Source organism: Puccinia triticina, chromosome 11A (assembly GCF_026914185.1).
Source record: "Puccinia triticina chromosome 11A, complete sequence".
NCBI lineage: Eukaryota > Fungi > Basidiomycota > Pucciniomycetes > Pucciniales > Pucciniaceae > Puccinia > Puccinia triticina.
The window spans coordinates 3,003,084-3,024,946 of NC_070568.1; the positions used below are offsets into that span (position 1 = coordinate 3,003,084).

General features: G+C 44.4%; 2 protein-coding genes across 2 annotated transcripts; one reads left to right on the forward strand and one right to left on the reverse strand.

Moving 5' to 3' along the window:
* Positions 1-426, reverse strand: PtA15_11A289 (uncharacterized protein; the record flags this gene model as incomplete). Its single annotated transcript, XM_053161181.1, has 1 exon — positions 1-426. One exon carries the CDS (start codon positions 424-426, stop codon positions 1-3), a length of 426 nt encoding a protein of 141 aa, XP_053025154.1.
* Positions 427-1,394: 968 nt separating this feature from the next.
* PtA15_11A290 (uncharacterized protein) lies at positions 1,395-3,948 on the forward strand (the record flags this gene model as incomplete). The annotated part of the gene is made up of 9 exons (XM_053161183.1): positions 1,395-1,795; positions 1,871-2,145; positions 2,230-2,274; positions 2,364-2,770; positions 2,878-3,061; positions 3,131-3,230; positions 3,308-3,441; positions 3,516-3,655; positions 3,751-3,948. 9 exons carry the CDS (start codon positions 1,395-1,397, stop codon positions 3,946-3,948), a joined length of 1,884 nt encoding a protein of 627 aa, XP_053025155.1.
* Positions 3,949-21,863: the final 17,915 nt, after the last annotated feature.

Genomic DNA, 21,863 nt, shown 5'->3' on the forward strand with positions numbered 1-21,863 from the left:
TCAATTAGATGTCTTGAATTTTTGAACCATATATGCCGGGTGGAGGTAATCAAGGAGTGACTTCCAGTTGAATTCCCTAGCTCGCTGTCGGTGTCTCTCGTTGCTAGCTTGGACCATGAGATCTATAGCATCAGGTTCCTCTTTGTCCAAAGTGACCCAGGTTTGCCACTGACCATCTTCACTGTCATCTGCATCGTCTTCAAGTCCTGGTTGAAGATTGAGTTCTTCATTGCAATCTTCAAAGGTATCATTGCGGTGGTTAAATAATTCGTCTTGGTGAGGGGGGATGGGTCGAGAGTCTTGGTCGGCTTGGTTCATAGAATCTTCCAGGCGTCGAAGAGCTGCTAGATCATCTGCTTCATTCAGTTGCCTTCGACGGCGATCCTCTCGGCGGATAGCTGGGCCCCGGATTCGCTGTCGCGGCATTCTGTCAATAGGATGGGTGAGTTGAAACAAAGATGTGGGTGTTTTGCTTGATGAGCCAATGCGCAGTGAGATGTAGTTTTGATGAGAGGGTAGGTGATTGGTGTTGTGTATGGACATGTGTATGTAAAATTGGACATGGTCAGGGGGGCGTACACAGCTATGTATTCGGACTTATGACTTGGCGTGTTTTCTGGGCCTTGAAAACATCCCCAGAGTTGGGGACTCTAGGGTTGCTGTATTTCAGCGGTATTTGGGTGGTTTGCGCGCATCAGGAGGGCCTGGGGGTTCTTTGCATAGGAGGGGGTTTAGGGGTGGCCACAGGTGGGATACTGGCTATCGGTGAAGTGATTGTGGCAACCACAAAACCTGGCACAGTTAATCTCAATTGTACATTTACTGTTCAGTCCTGCCGCCGTTGGAGCTGCCTCCGGCCATCTGGCCAGGGCTGGGCCCGTTGTAAACCTTCAGCTGCTATTCCATCAAGGGTGCGACGTGGCAAGTTCAAATGCTCCCAAACATTGAATTGTTGAAGTCTGAGCTTATAGGTTTACTTCTGCTTTGAGGTGGTCTATATATTGCTCTTTGTGCACATCCGCTGTCCATGAGGTACCTCATTCTTGATTTTCTCAACATCTGTATCGGAAATCTTTCTCTTGCGGCTTTTCATGCAAGGCGACTCACTCCCCCTTAAAGTTCATATTCATAACACCACTCCGTGATCAGTGCTCCTCCGGGAAAGAAAGACAAGCTTTTCATCAAGGCAACAAATACTTCCGCTTAGTCTGTATGTATTTCACTAATATCTCTTCCCTCCCAATTTTTTGATCTGCATGATATCTGTCCTCTTTACCTTCTCTGACTAGCCGGTCTCTTCTTTCGTATGTTCCTTGGCATCCGACAGGTTTCGCCATCAATCTCCTGCAAGCTAAATTAACATATTTATGTACATACATCCGATAACGAGAGAGATGCCACTAGCATATTATCCATTAATACTCGGCCTAGACCTGATTTTTCTCCTGGGCCTCACCGGCAAAGTATACTCGCAAGTCTTGACTGCTAGCCTGCCCTCCTACGCCCCCGTCAGCGTTGAATGTCCCGCGAAGCAACAGCTTTTGCGGCTAGCAGGCACCCCTACCGGACGGAATCAAAGCTTGTCCGAGGCCGAGACCAATTATCTTAAGGGCCGCAAATCTGTCATTAACCCACTCTGGCATACTTTTTTTACAAAAGGGCCAGGCAAGGATACCGGCTACCAGTCCATTTCTTTGCTGACCAAAAATCAGCAAGATTGGCCTGTCTTTGCAATTGCTCATTCTGGCGGTGGTCTACGCGCTTCGCTATACGCTGCGGGAGTCTTGCAAGCGCTGTGGGTATCATGCTACGCGTGCTTGGCAAAAATATTCACAGTTCCTCGCGCTCATTTTTATTTTCTCCGTTTCAGGGATTCAAGGTCCAGCTCTAGCCCCCTCCGGGGTGCTTATTCATTGTCAACATATGTCACTGGTCTGAGTGGTGGGAGCTGGCTGGTCGCATCCGCGGCCGCGAACAATTACCCGACCGCGCCGGAGATGGTGAAGAGCTGGCAGTTGGAGATAGATTTGGCAATTCCCGGAGGCGCCAACCCCTCGAGAAATGTACAGTTTCTGGACGCGCTCCACGACACCGTCAAGCTCAAACAAGCTGCTGGATACAATATCTCTTTGACTGACCACTGGGGTACCTATATAACATTCACCTATCTAACATGAACGTCTGCAAATATGTATCAGCACCAGTATTGATGTTGATATCCTACTCTAGGTCGCGCGCTTGGATATCATTTCTTGCCTGGAACAAGCTCTGAAAGTTAGTCTAGCGAGTCAAATGGCTGTTCTGAGTGATGTCAAGACTGACGGCTCTGTGCGTTTCCCAATATCTTGCTGCATTATCCACAGATTTCTATACCAATTCCCCAACTGCTCACGGGGCGGGGATGCTATTCTCGAGCTTGCGCAACACGCAATCGATGCGAAACCATCAGGTCCCTCTCCCGATCATTGTCAGTAATCACAAGCCCGTGAACGAAGCTGCCGCAAACCCAAGCAACCTGCCCGTCTCCGGAGCAACATACGTCCCGCTCTCCGCCCCGGTCTACGAATGCTCGCCGTTCGAGTTCGGGAGCTTTGACCCCCAGCTGAGCGCTTTCATTCCCTCAGAATTCCTCGGCACTAGTCTCGACGCCGGGAAGCCTTTCATCGCTTCATCCGTCATCAAAGCCGCTAAAAACGCCAAAAAATTGCAAAAAAACACCTGTGTTCAGGGGTTTGATCACATGAGCTTCATCATGGGAAGCTCAGCGACAGTTGCGTAATATTTCATCGTGATCTTACAAAATTCACTGCCCAAATTTGACTCATAATATCTTGATATTTTCGCCTTTTTCATCTGATGATTCTTGCCCCCAAAAAGTTGTTCAATACCATAGCTGGCCTACCTACCCAGTACACCACAGTTTTGCAGACAATGGCTCGAAAGATTTCTGGTAGTCTTGACAAATCCCTGACGGCACGGTACCCGAATGCGTTCAGAGGAGTAAATGGCCCCGCTGGCTTTGACCGTTCCCGTACCGACGAGCTTGTGATTGTTGATGGTGGTAAGTTTCCAATTGATGTCATGCATCTTTTCTGGAAGTTGAGTTTGATGATTTGTGATCTGGTCATAGGTGAAAATGGTGAAAATATACCACTCAGCCCGCTACTGGTTCCAGTTAGACAGGTTGATGTCATCTTGGCGGCGGATGCGTCCAGGGACTCGGATTCAAGGTATGAAAATGCAAGTGTCTCTGTCACATAGATTACATTGATCAAACACCCATTGCTTTGTCTTCCGGGAAACTCAGTGGCGTCAACGGGGATGGCTGGCCTAACGGAAGTAGCATGATCAACACTTTCCTACGAGTAACCAAGGTCTTGCCGGCTGGCACAGCTAACTTTCCACCTGTCCCGTTGAATCCTCAAGTCTGGGAGAAAAAGGGTGAGCGCATGAATTGTACTGACTGCGAATTAAAGAGCTAGAAAAGCTGACAAGGACGCTCGCTGCACTCGAAGGATTGACATCTCGTCCCGCATTCTTCGGCTGCGAGGCACCAACTAAGCAAGGTAATGGTGGATATCCCTTGGTGATTTACTTGCCAAATAGCCCCACCCGATCACCTCCATTCACCAATTACTCAACCTTCAAGCTACAAGTTGAGTCCGGAGCCCTACTTATAAAGCGCTTTTGGGGAAGAAACTCGGCCGAAGCAAGTCACATAACTAACAAGTTGCTTATCTCATGCTTTAGTATTCGAAGAAGGAGACCAGCTCGTTCCTGACCTCGGTCATGGAGTCGACGACCAAGCCGAGGATCAGCATCAGCCGCGGTGACGCCGACTGGCCCACATGTTTATCCTGCGCATTGATAGATCGAACCCGAAATCGGCAAGGCGTGCCTCGATCCGACCCGTGTTCAAACTGCTTTAAACGGTACTGCTTTAGTTAAACCTCATCCATCACAAATTACCGTAACATGATCAAATTCGCCCGACTGGACCACCAGCTTGTTATGTGAAAATATGTGTTTATTTCTGTTTTGATATTTTTCCATAGTTTCGTGTTCTTATATTCACATATTTTCTATATACACAGTTGATTATGGTTGTATTTCTCATCAACCAAAATATTTACTTGGAAAGCACTACACCAGGGTTGCAACAAAAGCTTCTTGAAACCATTTTCAAAAATTCTTGGTTTTAAAATGGTTTCTGAACACTTTTTGTTTGGTTTCGGGGCCTTTCTCACAGTGTTTTCAAAAACACTTCAAAAAACCTATGAAAACTGCACCAACAATGTTGTCTGCAATTGAGTTTGAAAAGGTTTGAAGTGGTTTTGAAAACCACTTCAAAACATTGGGCTGCAGCTGTGTTTTAGTATCCCTTTCCTCAAAAATACATTTTCCCTTTGGGGAATTTTTCTTCATCTCATTCTATACCTTGGGATTCATAGCTTCACGTGGCTGACCAAACCTATTATTATATCATTATTCCCTAAAGTCTGTGGTTTTCACCTCAAAATTAATCACATCATCCCTGAAAACTGTCTCAAAAAACAATATGCCACAGAACCATCCAACTATACTTGCAAGTTGCATCCCCTAATTTCTCAAAAGAAAAATATACCCAAAATATCTTGGCTGCTTTATCTACAATAACACCTCATCATGTCCCACATCAGTATCTTTTTCTGCACAGTCTCATTTCACTCAAAGTCTTAGAAAGAAGTTAATCAAATACAGTTATTCATTTGGTACTACAATTTGTTATCTTTTCAACAAGTTTTGTTTTGTTTTGTTTCACGGTCATGAAGAGTCTGATTTTTACCAAAGGGGAACTCATGAACAAAACCTCTTTGACACTTTGTCTCAATGAACACCAACAAAATCAGGAGCCCAAACAAAAGGGAAAATGGATATTCAGGACTGCTTATTTTTGATATGTCAAGGTAATATTATGTCAGCCCTTGGCTAGTCCCGACAGCGCCAAGGCTGACACTGCACGCGCCACAGAAGAGCTGTGCGCGCATAGTGCCACTTCAGGCACCGCACGAGCCAAAGGCGACAAGTGCGCACGCTAGCGCACTGAGTAGATATTCAACGACGTGTGAATACCTGCCCTTGGGTGTCATACTTGGCAGAGTAACACTCACGGGTTGTTGAGCTTGAGTGAGCACAATCCACGCGAATGTTCCACACGTGGATATTAGTTCAGAACATAGTGACGACATGAAGTCCATGTTGCCTTCATATTGGCTATAAAAGACCTGGGGCCTCCGCCCCACAAAAGTTTTGCTAGATTATTATTTAGATTACTGCGCCCGTCACCCTTGTTTGATACAAAACAACTGGGGCTTTTATCTAGTTAAATCTCAACCCTTTTCATATATTCTATACTCTTTTTCCTTTGACTCCCTTGCCTCCGCTTCCACCGCCACATCCGCCTAGACCGTTGACTCCTCCGTTCTCCACCTTCCCCTCTCCTTAATTCTCGCCACTTGCTACCTTACTAGGTAAGCTAGAGTTTCTGTTTACAAACCTTTTCAGGTTCAGGTACGACCCAGCTCTACCAGCCCCTCCACCGGAGGCGCGGCTTTCTCCTCCCGCACCGCGGTTATGTTGAGCGTGTTTTCCTCTTTAGGAACTCACCATCTGTTCTTGTCTATTCAGGACGTCGTCACTTTAGAGACGCGCCCTGACATATTAACTGAAACTCACTGCTAGTACGTACTGTGTTTTTAGGGTGAGGTTCAAACATCCTCTCACCAGGGGGGATTTTGACGCACTCTCCAGAGAGTGCCATAGTGTACCCTTTTTCTGTAACTGTGCTGGATGCCTTTGATGAAAGTAGTGTAAGAAGTAATGAAAAATTCTGGAACTAATCCACAAATGATCTGAAACTGATCCTGGATTCATGCATAAATCATCCAGAAATCATGCAGGAGTCAACTGGAACACAACCGGGATGCAGTTGAAACCACTAAGACACAATGGCCACAATCAAATCATAATTCAATTTGAACTGTTTTTTGATTGAGATGAATTCTTGGGGTTCAATTCATATTATTTACATGCAAATGAAAGTGGTCATTGTTTTCAATTTGCTAATTTAACCCTCATGTGCGCGTGTAAAAGGTTGTCACAAATTTCAGGTTGGGCCTCCCGCTGTGGTATACAAAATGGGAAAAATCAAAAGTTTTTCTCTCATTTGCGTAATTAGTCATAGAATGCCTCATGGTACGACCATATGGACCCCAGAAATGGAATCTACGGCCAAATTACCCCCTAGTCTCTACTGAAAGTGTAACTGTAGCCCCACTGCACTGGAAGTTAGACCCTCCGGACAACCTGTAGCACCCTGTTGACCCCTGTCACGCACCTCAAGCCACCTTTCCCTACTCCATGGTATCTCCACTGCATATATTATTTTGCCTTTGTTTTCTAGCTGCATGACATCATCCAGAACTGCCACTGCAGTCTGTGCCATTGTTCTCCGCATTCTAGAACTTTCACCTCCACTTTTGTTTGGTTTTATTGCATCACATGCCATTGTTCCCTGCATCATGCATGCACCCCTCGCATAAATTGTACACAGCGCAGGCCAGCTAAAATCCCTCACTGGGGCTGCCCTGGAGCTAAAATCCCTCACATTTGTCTATATAAGGGGCTCTCTCCCCCTCATTTGTAGCTCCTCAGTTTATTACTGATCAGTGATTCACTCACCACCTTGTACTCTCAACACTTACAACTATACTCATAACAACCCTTATATATCAATAACAAATCTTTATAAAGTGTATCGAATAAACTCATCTTGAGCATTCACTCCTATCACCTAATTAAAGCTTGCCAAGCTGAGCTTGGTGGGTCTTGTAGCTGGTAGTATAGAAGGGCAGAGCTTGCAACTCCTTCATCCCCTTCTCCATTCAGCAAAAGGGTTTCACAACCACTTTTGAGTCTTACAAGGGAGTCCCCAACGTGATTAGGATAAATTTGTTCGATCAACACCAGATTACCGATTTCAACAACTTGGAATAACGTCGAAGGATACCTACTTCTAGCGGCGAAAGGATCAAATTCTTCAACAAAATCTACAAACTCCACGGCATATTCACTTATTCTGTTGGAAAACCAGTCGAATACTAAAACATCATTTACGAAACGGATTACAAGCCTCTGAAGAGAACGTGTAACCACCAGACCTGAAAGGAGAATTTCGAAGAAAGCGGCTGATTATATACTGGAAGACGGTGTGTCGTACCAAAGGATCTGGATAATCAGATACTGCTAGAAGAAAACTCTGGAGTCCACTCGAAGGAAACAGCCAATTATATACTGAAAGACGGTTGTTGTACCAAAGAATTCAGATAATTAGGATACTGTTTGAAGAACACTCCCAGTACGGTAAAGTTATTTATATCAATTATTAAAGAAAAAGCCCCAATTAGCCCTGGTAAAGAGACCAGAGACCAGATATTATTGTTTCTTTTTCAGAGCACAGTAACCGTTAGCAAAAGATTGTGATATTACAAAACTAGGATTCAACAAGAACAAAATGAGTTTACCGTTTAGCGCACCAGATTTGGAGAATGGATTTGCTCCTCCATCAACCCCTTTTAGGAACAGACCTGCGGCCGGAACTTCAGCCTTGAATTGGAATCCGGATACAACAAACCCACCTGCACCACCCAGAAAAGACAAAGGAAAGGGAATTGACCTTCAACTCAGAGACCAATACGGAGATGAATTATCAGATTCGGATGAAACTCCTCAAAACACAAACTTACCGCAACGTAAAAATACTCCACATCAACCTATATTGGGGTACGGAATTCACAACACGGAAAATATTCAAGAAACTATGTATCAACCTCAGTTTCAACAACGACAACAGCCAATTCCACCCCCACCGATTCAACAACCACCCATTCAGCATCCACAAGCTTTTTATCCACAGTTCCACCAAGTCAAACCAGTCATTATTAAAGAGCCTGGACTCTTCTATGATGGCAACCACTTCATGAAGTTCTTAAAGCGTTTCGAAAGAACGGCCAACGCTTTCCAAGCAACGGATTACGATAAGGCGCTTCAGATTGGACGATTTGTGCGGACAGAGGAACTCAAGAGCGAACTCGAGGAGATGGACGGATACGATGACTGCGACTGGAAAAAATTACGGAAAGAAATGGTCAAAACATGGGGCGAATTAGATAATACTATTATGTACACCACCAATGATTTAATCAAAGTGGCAAAACAGCAAGCCAAGAACGGAGTCACAAATTATCGAGACTACAAGACCTATCTTGGGAAGTTCACCTCAATTCTCAAGTACCTTATTAAAAATGATCACATTAGCAAGGAGGAGGACGCGGCCCTGCTATTCCTAAGTGCATTTTCAAATGAAAGTCAAAGAAGCATCAAACGGACTCTAGTCAACAAGGGACAACTTCCAAAAGCCAAGGATGGAAGCAATAAGGCACCTAAATGGGATGACCTTGTGGCAGCGGCAGAAACTGAAATCCGAATTAACAAAGGCTATGTCAATTTCTCAAGCTTTTCCGAGTCAAATCAAGCTATGCAGAAAAATCTAGAGGCTAGGAAAGGTGACGGGAAACGGCGAGAACAAATGTTACAAGAAACCCCAAATGACAAAGCAGTAGAACAGAAGTTAAATGAAGTCCAACAGGAGTTGGCATCGCTTAAGCAGCAGCTTAAAAACACGGCACCAGTTTATCGAAAGGGACCAGTGGAGAGACAAGAATTTTCTCGCGAAGCGCCAAGACCATCCACCCCACTATATGAATCTACAATCTGCTACTATTGTAAACGGGAAGGGCACTCTACCGGACAATGCCCAGAATTCATTAAAGACAAGAGTCAAGGATTGGTGAAGAGAGAGGGGAAAGAGTGGTACTTACCGAATGGACAACACATTCCTTGGAACCCATCTCGGCCAATCCGTTCAGTAGTGGCAAGTGCTTCGGCAGATCCCGCCATGCAAGATGCGATTAGAAACTTAGCTGAATCAAGACAAAATAACGGAAGCACTCCCATGATGCAAAGCTCAGCTCAGACTGTCAAATGGGAACCACCTCAACTTGGTGCAGAAAACTATCTGAGAACTCATGCAATTACAAGATCTGAAGCTCAGAAAGGTCGGCGTAGCGTGAGGATCCAAGAACCAGAAAAAGACGGCATGGACATTGATGCGGAGGACGAATTAGCAGAAATTCAACAGGAAAATCCTAGAAAGGCACCAGAGAAAATATGGAGTCGAGAAAGGGCACCTATCAGTATCAAGAAAAATTCTCCGGAGGAATCACTACTACAAGATTTAGACCAAGTAAAAATTCCGACAACTTTTGCCCAGCTTACGGCTATTTCACCATCATACACGGAACAAGTCATTGCCAAACTTCAAGGACGCCTTCCGGGTAAAAACAGTGCTACCTACATTGCTACGGAATCCACCAAAGTTTCAGCTGCAATGACTACACCCCAGAAAGACAAAGATATCTCAGACCCGTGTTATTATAGTTGTGCTCTGGGATATGTAACTGCCGAAGTGGGGGGAGCAAAAGTAGACTTCATGGTTGATTCCGGATCTATGGTAAATGTCATACCCCGATCAGTTGCAGAAGACTTGGATTTGGAATTGGTTTCAGTAGACATACCCATGAAAGGAGTTGGCGGTGCTAGATGTGACATAAACGGTGTGGCGGAAAACTGCTCGTTAGCAATTGGTCGATTCTCCGGACCTGCTCACCTATTTGTTTCACCTAAAGCACAAGAATGCATTCTTGGAAGACCATTTCTTTTTGACTACGAATGTACGTTGGAATACCACGAAACCGGCGAGACACTCTCTTTCCAAGGATCAAAAGGCAGAAGAGTTTCTGTACCCTTGGCTAGAATTGGACAAGGGAAAGGCTGGAATAATCAGAAGGATCTGAGCACAAACATACTTATGCCAGCCACTAAACACGGGTCTACAGGAGAAGGAGGTGAAGAACATCGGATGTTTTCAAAGAAACCTACTCAATCTTTTTTATGATCACCGGTGTTCACTTAGGGAATAGCTTGCTACAGCTGGTCGAGCAGGCTATGTCTCGAACACTGGGTTTTTTAGACTGGCTCGAAACATCCTTTCTGTACTTATTGGAGAAACTACAAAAACAAACTATAAAATATTTCTCGAAGATTCTATCCATCAAACCGGGACTAACAAGGACTAATGGGACAGCTGAATCAACCAAGTTTCTCAAATGTATTCCGTCTATCAATAGTGTAAAATTATTAGCTTCACACCAACCTACCAACAATAGAGTTGGGAAGCTATTCGAAAAGGGTTTGGGCTTGGCATTTCAAGCAAAGTTATGTCAAAGTTGGAAGGATGGAAGTCTATGGTGTATGACCAAATACAAACCAGTAGCAAAGAAAATTCGGCCCATTAATGAACCTATTCCGCAAACGCTAAACCCGCCTCTTCAACGACCACCACTCTCACGAGATCCGTACAAGACACCACTCACACCAAATCCTCCAGAATTCAAACCCACTGCCAGGATTACAGAAGAACGCCTAAAGGTAGTCAATTTTGGACCGGAAGGATGGCTTTGGGAAGAAGAATTGAAGCTCTTCAAGCACTTAATTATAATTCGAGAGAAGGCTATAGCATTCACCCCAGAAGAAAGAGGGCTTTTGAAGCATTCCTACGGTTTGCCTTATATTATACCAGTAGTGGATCACCAACCTTGGCAGAAGAAGCCAATTCCAATACCTGCGGCAATTAAGGACGAATATGTGGAACAAGTACGGGAACGTATACAAAACAAACTTTACGAACAATCAACATCCAGCTATTCTAGTCCAGTTTTCTGTGTCCTAAAGCATGATGGAAAACTAAGAATAGTTCACAACTTACAAGAAATGAACAAGGTTACCATCAAGGATGCTGGGCTACCTCCTGCAACAGAAGAATTTGTGGAATCCTTTGCAGGACGCGCCTGTTACGGACTAGGCGACATCATGGGCGGCTACGACGAAAGAGAATTGGCCCCAGAATCAAGACCCTTAACCACATTTGATACACCACTAGGAAGATTCCAACTTACAAGACTTCCCCAAGGAGCAACAAATTCTGTGGCGGTTTACCAAGCTCAAATGATGTGGATCCTCCAGGACGAGATACCGGAACACGTAGGCGTATTTATTGACGATGGCGGTATAAAAGGACCTGTTTCAACATACAACAACGAGGCACTAGAAGAAAATCCGGGAATTCGGCGGTTTATTTGGGATTACGCTCAAACTCTTGAAAGAGTTTTATTTTGGATTGAAGAAGCAGGACTTACCATCTCAGGAAAGAAGTTTGCGTGTTGTGTACCGGCTTTGGACATTGTTGGACATGTGGTTTGCAGAGAAGGAAGGCGTGTGTCATCCCAGAAGAAAAACAAAATCTCAACCTGGCCTACTCCAAATAATGTCACAGAACTCCGAGGCTTCATGGGAATAGTAACCTATGTCAGAATTTTTATTAAAAATCTGTCAGAGATTGCTGCACCTCTCAGGAAACTCACACGAAAGGATGTCGAATGGGCCTGGGACAAGGACTGTGATCAAGCTTTCAACCTTCTCAAAAAGATCATTGGAGAAGACATCACCTTGAAAAGCCTTGACTATTCTGAAGATGCCGGACTTATTATCTTAGCCGTGGATTCCAGCTTCATTGCGGCAGGAGGAGTACTTTCTCAGCAAGAACTACAAACAGGACTTATTCGACCAGTTCTCTACGAATCAGTTGTCTTCTCACCGGTGGAATCGAAATATTCCCAGCCAAAGTTAGAGCTCTGTGGCGTAGCTAGGATCCTCAAGAAATTACAGACACTTCTTTGGGGTCAACACTTTGAGTTACAAGTCGATGCTCAATCCCTAATCCAAATGATCAACTCTCCTTCGCTTCCCAATGCACCTATGACCAGATGGGTGGCTTTCATTCAGCTATTCTCATTTGATATGGTACATAAGCCAGGGAAGACATTTACTTTACCAGATGCATTGTTGAGAAGACCTATAAGCGATGACGAGGACGAGTTTTATAACGATTCAGACGACTTTGATGAAGAGGAACCACTGATTAAAGTCTGCTCCCGATTTAGAACATGCTCAATGTCCACAAGTATTCTAGAATGGGAATCATCTGGATTTTGGAAAGATCTCAAGGACTATTTACAAACCCTGCGTAAACCACAAGGATTGGATCCTGAAGAATTTCAGAAACTCAAACGAAAATCAGCAAATTATTTTATTCAGGATGGACGACTGATGCGCCGGCACTCTCCAATGGCGCAACTAGTAATTTCTAACATCTTGTATCAAAGTAAGCTCTTACGGAAGGTTCACGAGGAACTCGGTCATCGAGGACTTGAAGAAACATACCAACGCCTAGTCTGCCGATTTTGGTGGCCAAGTCTGAAGAAAAAGGTTCGCTTATGGGTAAAAAGCTGTGAACCATGTCAAAAAAGGGACCCACTGGTACCTAGGGAAATTCAAAACCCAACTGGTGAAAACACTTTATTCGGACGAGTAGCGTTGGATGTCCGCCACATCAAGGCTGGAAGATATAAATATTTACTTGTGGCTCGAGATGACTTATCAGGATGGGTAGAGGCAGCTCCTTTGGTCAAACTCACAGCGGCAACAATTGGAAAATTTCTCTTGGAGGAATGGGTTTATTGGTATGGGGTAATCAAGACGGTTACGGCGGACAATGGACCCGAATTCAAAAATGAATTTATCAAAGCTGTGGAAAAGATTGGAGCAACTTTCAAACCGCCTACACCTTATTATCCGGAGGCCAACGGCATGATAGAAAGAGGACACCGGCCAATTAAAGACACATTGATCAAGATGTGCGGCGAGTCTGGAGGAAAATGGAGAGAATATCTACCTCTAGTGCTTTTTTTCAGACAGGATTTTGACAAAACGTACAACAGGTTACTCACCATTTGAACTTGTTTTTGGACAAAAAGCGGTGCTACCTGTGGATCTAGAAATGGACACCTATCTAGGAATTGATTGGACGGAAATCAAAACTACAGAACAGCTGTTAGAAGCTCGAACAAAGCAATTAGAAAGGAGGGACAAAATTCTGGAAATAGCTCACGAGAAACTAATGAAAGCTAGAGAATCCTCTGTTCGGTACTGGGACCGAAAAATGGCAGCAAGACTCCGAAACCCTCTTGATCCTGGCGAACTAGTTTTAATTTACAATAAAAGCTTGGAGGACCAATGGGGAAAGCTTTTTCTTAACCGATGGAATGGTCCTTTTAGAATCACTAAACAACTACCAAAGGGGTCGTATATCTTGGAGGAATTGGATGGTGTGGAACTTAAAAGGGCTTACGCAGCTTCTCATATCAAACGCTTTTACCCACGTGGACGTGAACTTGAGGAGATCCAACAAGACGAGGATCCAGATCAACCTGATTTGTCGGATGAGGACGACACTGGTGAAAATTTGCATGAAGATTCTGATGAAGAACTGGACAACAATCTGAATTGGTGCCCATCTCCAAGTTGGGGGAGAAAACAACATTCTATTTGAGAATGTTTTTCTCCCTAGCAAAAGTATTATATTTAAAATTGAAATTTTTCTCTTTGGGTTATTCTTGAACAACACATTTTCTCTATGTTGAAGTCATTCAGAACATTAAAAACTCACTTCTCAAGCAAGGTTGAGGACAACCTGTTTAAGTTGGGGGAGGGGTGTTGGTATATATATTTCAGGCTAATAATCAAAAGATAAAAAGAGACTAGCCTACTGTACAAGAGATAAAAAGAAAAGAATAATACATTTTTTAGTTTTACCTCATATAAGTTTTTTTTATTTTTTTTTTCTATTATCTATCGATTTTTTTTGGTTTTGTGACGATTTTACCCCAGGAAACACGCAGCATAGGCGACTAAAAGAAAAAGCAAAGCAAAAATAATTAGTATAAAAATAATAATGCATAAAAAAAAAAAAAAAGAAAGATAGAAACTCACTTTTGGTCAATTGGCTTGACGAACAAGATGGTCGGTGGTCAGATATCGATGGGCCCAGGCCTGAAAAAGGTCGATACGTTCCATGTGGTCGAATCCATTCGGAGAAGGGTTGCGGTTAGAGAACGCAACAAAGTCCTCGACCATTCCGACATAGAAATGAAAAAGGATAGCTGGTTCAACCGTGGCGGGAGTCGTTGGGACAATACCGTGTCGGCGGGTAAGAAGCGCTTCGATTTGATGAGGGCGAAGGAAGGGAAATTCCGTTATACCATAATCACCGCGAACAGACGGCGAAGGGATGCGCGGGAAGCCCTCAATGGGTTCATTATCGTGGTCAGAAAGTTCATCGATTTCGGATCTGGGATGGGCCGGCTCGTTCTCAGTAGAAGCCAACTCATCCACCTCGATAGCCTGCTGAGTTTTGGGCTGCAATGGAAGGCCGCGAGGACGAACTGTCCAAGCGGGTAGCGGTGTCCAGGAGTCTTCAAGAGCAACTCGGTTGGACGATAAGACCTATGTAGATATACAACTCAATGGGCATCAGCACAGTTCTGCGCTGAGAAAAGAATCAAAAGAGTAACTTACCGGCGCTGGGGAACTGTCAGGGGCTCTTGGATGGAAGATGGGCGAGTCAGGGTTAGGCAAGCGATCTGGGGTTCGAGGGCAGTAGACCGGCGATCCGGCAACAGGATTAATACCCTCAGGCGGGCTAGAAGTTGGATATGGTGTTGGAGTTCTGAATTGGGGGTGAAGCCCAACCAAACCGGGAGGGATTGCCGGGGCTGCGACCTCAGCTGCAGAGGAAGTCGAGCCAAGGAGAGTTTGGACGTTTGGAGGGGCCCAATCACTGTTATTAGAACCCAAGAACTACACAAGATAGGGTCAGATGGCAGTATGGGCAAAGATGACTAAAGAAAATACCTTACCGTCTCTAAAGTCTGCATGGTTGCATCGCCAACAATGAACGGTCGAAGAGCCACCGGGGACTCAAGACAGATGTCAGACATCATCAGCGAGTTTGAGAGATAGTCACGCTGGTCCTGGGTCCAGTTCATGTGATCAAGTGAAGAATGGGTTGGCGGCTCAGCAGGCGCATCAGCACGAGGCGTCTGGCGAACACAACGATCAGTTTCCCTTGAAATAATAAAACATCAGAGATACAGGGAAAGAAAACCTACCTTGGGGAATGGCTGCCCAAGAGGGTGGTGGTTTAAGAGGTTTCGATTGAAACCCATGGTATCAAGGACCGAGGAATTCATCTACAGAAGAGAGCATTGTTAGCAAGGATGAAAGTTGAATCTGAAGAAGGGAGGACGCACCTGTTTTGCAGCAGAACTCACACGAGGACGTAAATAATAAGGGTGTGAAGGTTGGCTAGAGGAGGTAGTCATAACAGGGTCGATGGGGATTGAAGGAACTAATGCAAAAGGGTGGTTGGACGCTGAGGAGATGATGGGGAGGAAACCTGAATCAACGGAGAGAAGGCTTGTTTTATACCCTTCAGAGAGCCTATCAGCCTTGCCCGTATGGCCGGACATCACCAGGAATCAGGATGCGAGTAGACGACTTACCTGGCTGCCTGGCGACAACAAAGGCTTGAGGGCCCTGCCTCATTATTTGGATCCTTTGATCACGGCTCGGCGGGCGATGGCCAAGGTAATATAACCAAACGCACCCGTCATGAAGCCAGTCATGACCCGGACGTCCCAACCGGAGCATAACGTACTGAGTAAAGGATGAAAGGGCTTCAGCTGGAAGACAATGCAGCTGAAGCAATATAAACTTAATATAAACAAATAACATTACATACCTTATGGGCTCAGCTTTGGCTGTCCGGAAGAACGAAGCGGGAATCGAATTCCTGCAGCTCAAGGCCGCAGAAGCAAGCTCGAGTTCAATCCTGAAGGCTGGTGACGGCGGCAGGAGGCGGCGAAATCGACGGATTGGCTCTGAGGCACTGAGTGCGCCTCAAAGGAATCCGCCCCGGGAGATGGAGGAGGTGGTCGGCGAAGTTGGCTTGTGAGTTGTTTGGAGGTCGTTTGGATCGAGAAGACGCCGGAAGGTCGCGAAGTTTGGTCCCATGCAGCTCGAGACTGCAGAAGCGAGCTCGAATTCGTTCCTGAGGCTAGCGGTGGTGGAGGCGAAGACAGCTTGATGAATCGTGGGCAACGAACTATGTGTCGGGAGGATTATCTATGATCCGAGTCGGACCTCAGGTATGGTCGGAGCCAAACACGATCGGCCGGCATCGCAGACGGGGGGATCAGACAGACTGGACAGGTAGCGCGCGCCCCCGATCACTACTCGACAACAGAACGGGCGGGCGCGATCAACACAGAGCACCCGGGCCCATGGCCCGTTTACTCAGGAACAGCGTACGGGTCCCCGATCAATACTCGTTGATCCGGGCTCGCGGCTTCAAGCGCGCGCACTCTGGAGCTCTAGCGCGGCAACTACGTACAACGGCGACACGAAGTCACATGCTGCGGCGCTGCGCAACTGCGCAGCTGCGGACTGCGCGCAGCACTTTGACTCCCAGACATGAAAAATTTTCCAGCTCACAAAGCACCTCAAAAATCACAAAATCCAATTTTTGTGCAAACTTCACTCCATGGTACTCCAGCGACAAAAGAAAGCCAATATTCCAGAATTCTGGAATGACAGCTGTGCAAACTCAACTTTCAAGCTTTCAAAAATCTAAACGGGGCACTTTTTCACGGCGAATTGTCTGGGGACAGACAATAAGTTGGGGGAGAATGTGGTATACAAAATGGGAAAAATCAAAAGTTTTTCTCTCATTTGCGTAATTAGTCATAGAATGCCTCATGGTACGACCATATGGACCCCAGAAATGGAATCTACGGCCAAATTACCCCCTAGTCTCCACTGAAAGTGTAACTGTAGCCCCACTGCACTGGAAGTTAGACCCTCCGGACAACCTGTAGCACCCTGTTGACCCCTGTCACGCACCTCAAGCCACCTTTCCCTACTCCATGGTATCTCCACTGCATATATTATTTTGCCTTTGTTTTCTAGCTGCATGACATCATCCAGCACTGCCACTGCAGTCTGTGCCATTGTTCTCCGCATTCTAGAACTTTCACCTCCACTTTTGTTTGGTTTTATTGCATCACATGCCATTGTTCCCTGCATCATGCATGCACCCCTCGCATAAATTGTACACAGCGCAGGCCAGCTAAAATCCCTCACTGGAGCTGCCCTGGAGCTAAAATCCCTCACATTTGTCTATATAAGGGGCTCTCTCCCCCTCATTTGTAGCTCCTCAGTTTATTACTGATCAGTGATTCACTCACCACCTTGTACTCTCAACACTTACAACTATACTCATAACAACCCTTATATATCAATAACAAATCTTTATAAAGTGTATTGAATAAACTCATCTTGAGCATTCACTCCTATCACCTAATTAAAGCTTGCCAAGCTGAGCTTGGTGGGTCTTGTAGCTGGTAGTATAGAAGGGCAGAGCTTGCAACTCCTTCATCCCCTTCTCCATTCAGCAAAAGGGTTTCACAACCACTTTTGAGTCTTACACCGCAGATCAACAACATGTACACCCCTGTTAGAATTATGTGAAAGGCCCATCTGAATTGGCATATTTCCCTAAAGAAGGCCAGTATCATCTAGAATTGAGCCAAAAAAGGATGAAAGTAGGGAGAAAATATGAGTCAAGTTAAGCTTGGAGGTTTGTGATCCCAGATTTCAGCTAGACATCCTGGCTTCTTAACATATATGAGCTTGTGAGTTGTTTTTGTGTTTCTTTGTTTTCCAATGTCTCCATGCACATGCTGCTCCATGCACATGCATGTGCTTTTTTCAAATTTCCACTTTGCCAATGTCACCTTTGTGTACGCGCGTACATTAGGGTGACAGATCACTGGAGGGGCCTTTCACAGCTCCATTACAAGTAAAACTTGGTCAGAAAGCCATGAAAGCCCCCGCAAGTCACATTTACATTGTGTGAAACCCCTTGTGAGCCTGTGTCTCTTATGTGACAGCAGGACACAAGAAAAATGGGTGGGCACTGTTTGGATTTCTTGGGATAAAGAAATAACAAACAGTAAGAGAGAAAGAGAGAGAAAGAAAGAGATGATCTGAGAGATTATAATCAAGGTTCTTTTGACCTGTAGGTGGGAACTAACATCCACTAGCAATGCTACTCCTTAAGGGAGTGCTGCCAAGCTGTGCCAGAGATTGCAACAGCCTCTTCTCACAATGGAAACATGGAAGGTATCTGAATTAGACAAGTCTAATCAGCCACAATTTTTAGACTTCTCTGTGGATATTCAAGGTTCTTTAAAGGGAAACCTATGTGGTTTGTTACTGACAAAAACCACAGAAAAAGAAAGGATATGAATTGATTTGATCCTTGAGAGTAGATGTCTAGAGGTATATGTACCTGTGATCAAAGAGGAGAGAAGCAAAAAAGAGAGGAGAGAAAGCAGTCAAAGAGACAGAGAGGAACTCCTCTGAGATAAGCAAGGTTCAATGAAAAGGGTACTAACTGTCAATATTCCTGTGGGTAATACTGGGAGTGTAGTGGCCTTGTTCTGGTGATCCTGGGTTGTCTGGAGGTGTGGTTCTGGTCTGCTGAAGTCTGTAGATTCTCCTCAGGCAAGGGGGATCCTGACTTCGAAAATTTTCACAGTTTGCTTATGTAATTACATATGTACATGTGGTTTGGCGCGCCTGGTAGCGCTGACACGTCACAACTGCGCATGCGCGCCACAACTCAAGAACTCAGGGAAGGAGTAGAGTTACAGAGAATTGGTAAGTTGTAACTAGGTTTAAAATTGCATGAGGAAACAGAATATGAATTCAAAACAAGGATATCTCTTAAGATGAAAAAGATATGAAGTAATTCATATGTAAAAAGTAGAAAAAGGCAGACTTTAGGTCAGCTGTGTTGACTCTAAGGCTGACACCCCTTTGACATAGAGAAATTGATCAGCGGAAATTCACCATAAATGAGTAATAATTGGGCATTGATTAACTATTATTTCATTACAGGTTGTAATTAAGTTATCATTAGAAAATTGAATGGTTCTATACAACATTGCACAAGGTCCTGTGAAAATTTGGCATCACTTCTGACACACTTCCCATTGACTTATGAAGAATTTATCAATCATTTCCTAATCCACATCTGACTCACATCAGACCCAGAACAACATAAAATTAGACTCTGGCACTCTCTGGAGAGTGCGTCAAAGTCTCCCCTGGTGTCTTGATCTCATCACATCTGTATGTTCCCTCCAGAGAAGTATTCTTGGTCAGATTGTGTGTAATCATGATTTCAGGGTGTGTAATTGTTAGAATTTCTGGTTTGACTCCTTTAATTTTCACCCTCAGAGGTTTTTGAAAAGAATGAAAATTCTGTGCTTGTTATATTTAGATCTGCTCAAGTGCAGTCTGAAACCCAAGGAAAACAAAAATCAATCTTGGGAACATGAAAAGAATTGCAAAGACCTATAAGAGCATTTGCATTTGTAGGGTTAAATAATAAATTGCTGATTTTTGGCAACTTAACCCAACTGGCAATCACAGTGGTCCGGGCTAAATCCTGGGTCAACAAGCCCAAGCTTGATTTCAGGTTTGAGCTTGCTATATTTAGCAAGCCTAAACCTGAAATTTAACCTCAGGCTACGGCATTTCTAATGTGAGCTAGCCTGCAGCTGACCCAACAAATGAGTCTGCCCGCCTTGGTCAGCTGACCTGCCCACAAACCCGGGATTGCTTAACCCAAGAATTTAGCGAACAAATGTGAATGCTCTAAGACTTGATCCCATGGTAGGCAATGATAGCTTTGGCTACCTGGTAAAGGGTACCTCTAATTCTGTGATAACCTGTGGAATAGAAATATAGAATAAAGCTAAGTTAATCTGAATACTACTCTACAAGTTGCTAAAACTGTACCCCGTGGCATGGGAAGGTTGTAGAGCAAATACTACCTGGTATGGCAGACCACTTGGATAGAAGATGGCGGCTAGAAGAGCGTGGATTAGCTGATAACTAAGAGGAAAATGAGCTTACCACAGACCAAGAATGGTCAAAGTAAGCTGGAGAAATAAGTAAAAGGGAGAGATTATAGGAGATAAGAAATGAATGTGATATCTAAAAGCCCCGGTTTTTATACACTTTACAGGATACAAGAAAGTTTGGTGGGCTGGTTAAAAATAAACAAAGGGAGCTCTTTTTCACAGAAAGCTACATCAGATTAACTGGATCCACCTCTTGGAAATGGCCCTTCTGTGGGAGTACCTTAAATAAGACTATTTCAAGTCTAAAATATAAGAGTAAAGCTTATCTTTTTAGACTGGGGAAGAGATAAATCTTCCAAAGGGGGTTTATCTTTTTTTCCAGACCATAACACAGTTTTCCAAGGCATCAAGTGACATGCAATAATACAAAGGCTCCTTTGTGATTTTTCATGTCAACTGGCAGCAGTTTCTTGAGTTTTTTTCACAGTGAAGGGCTGGCATAAACATACAGGGAAATGAGCACCCAAGCAACAGTGCAATAATTAGCTTAGTTGCACAGAATGTAAGCGGGCAATGTGGAAATTAAAATTTCACTTCTTTGGTAACTGTGCCAGCAACATATTTGACTTCATGTCACTTGCTTGTGGGCTGTGTTGGCAAAAGCATCACTCATGAAAATGGAGGTCACAGGTTCAAGTCCTGAGGTTGCACTTTGGTTTCTGACAGTGGTACAAAGATTTCTCTTTTGTGTTTTACCACCTGTTTATATAGGTTACCATAGACCATGTAAATATATTGAGAGTACATCTATAAACTTCTGGAAACAATTTCCACTTGATTCCTTTTGTGGAACAACAAATCACACTAAGTAGCTGAGGCTGTAAAGCAATGAAAAGTAACCATCAACCTGGATCATTGTTAGCCTTTTCCTGTTCCTCCAATTTGAAAATAGTTGGATCTGGTTGGCTCTTAAGGTTTAGGTTCTTTCCCTATTGAAATCTGAAGGCTGTGTAATCTTCAGACAAAAATAGAAGTAGAGGATCCTCATTGGGTCCAGTTTCTTGGATCAAACAATTATTGATAATTACGGTAAAGGGCTTATAATTATAAATTTTCACACTTAGTCTTACTCCTAACATAACCACCTTCTGTGTAATTCCAACAAGCTTGGATTAAACTGAATCGGTCTGTAATTCAATGTTAATCTGCCAGCTGATGGAAGGAAAGATGAGATCATAGGAGCCACTACACGAGTAGGGATTGGAGAAGCAAAGCTGGTATTATTGACAAACACAAACATGGATTTCCTGGAAGGACCGCGAGGGACCGCGCGATGGAGAATTTCCGTCAAGCCACATGTGCACGGCGGGATGCTTTTTTGTATGTACTGTATGCGAACTGGATCGCCGCCCCATGTTATCCAACAATCGGGTTAAGGGGGTCTCGGTCTGCAATGGAAGGATAGCCTGAGGCTTGTCGTCAGCTTCCTGCTGGAAAGGGCAACAAAATTCTGTGATCCCACACTCTTATGTAGCACTGGTGGCACTCCCTTAATGATCTGTACCCTTCTGTACCTCCTTCAAAGAATATACTTAGTTCAAGTGTTACATGCATGTAGTATGAACAATCAAGCCTTCACATGGATTGATGACTTGATGATCCTGGCAAATGAGAGCTCAGTGACTTGTCAGCAGCCTGGCTTTCGGGTCCGCCTTCAATACATGTGCTTCACTAACTTACGACTGATGATTCTTTATGAATGCTCTCCATTCCCCCCGAACTATTGCTTTGATTTAGCTGGCGATTTTTCCCAGT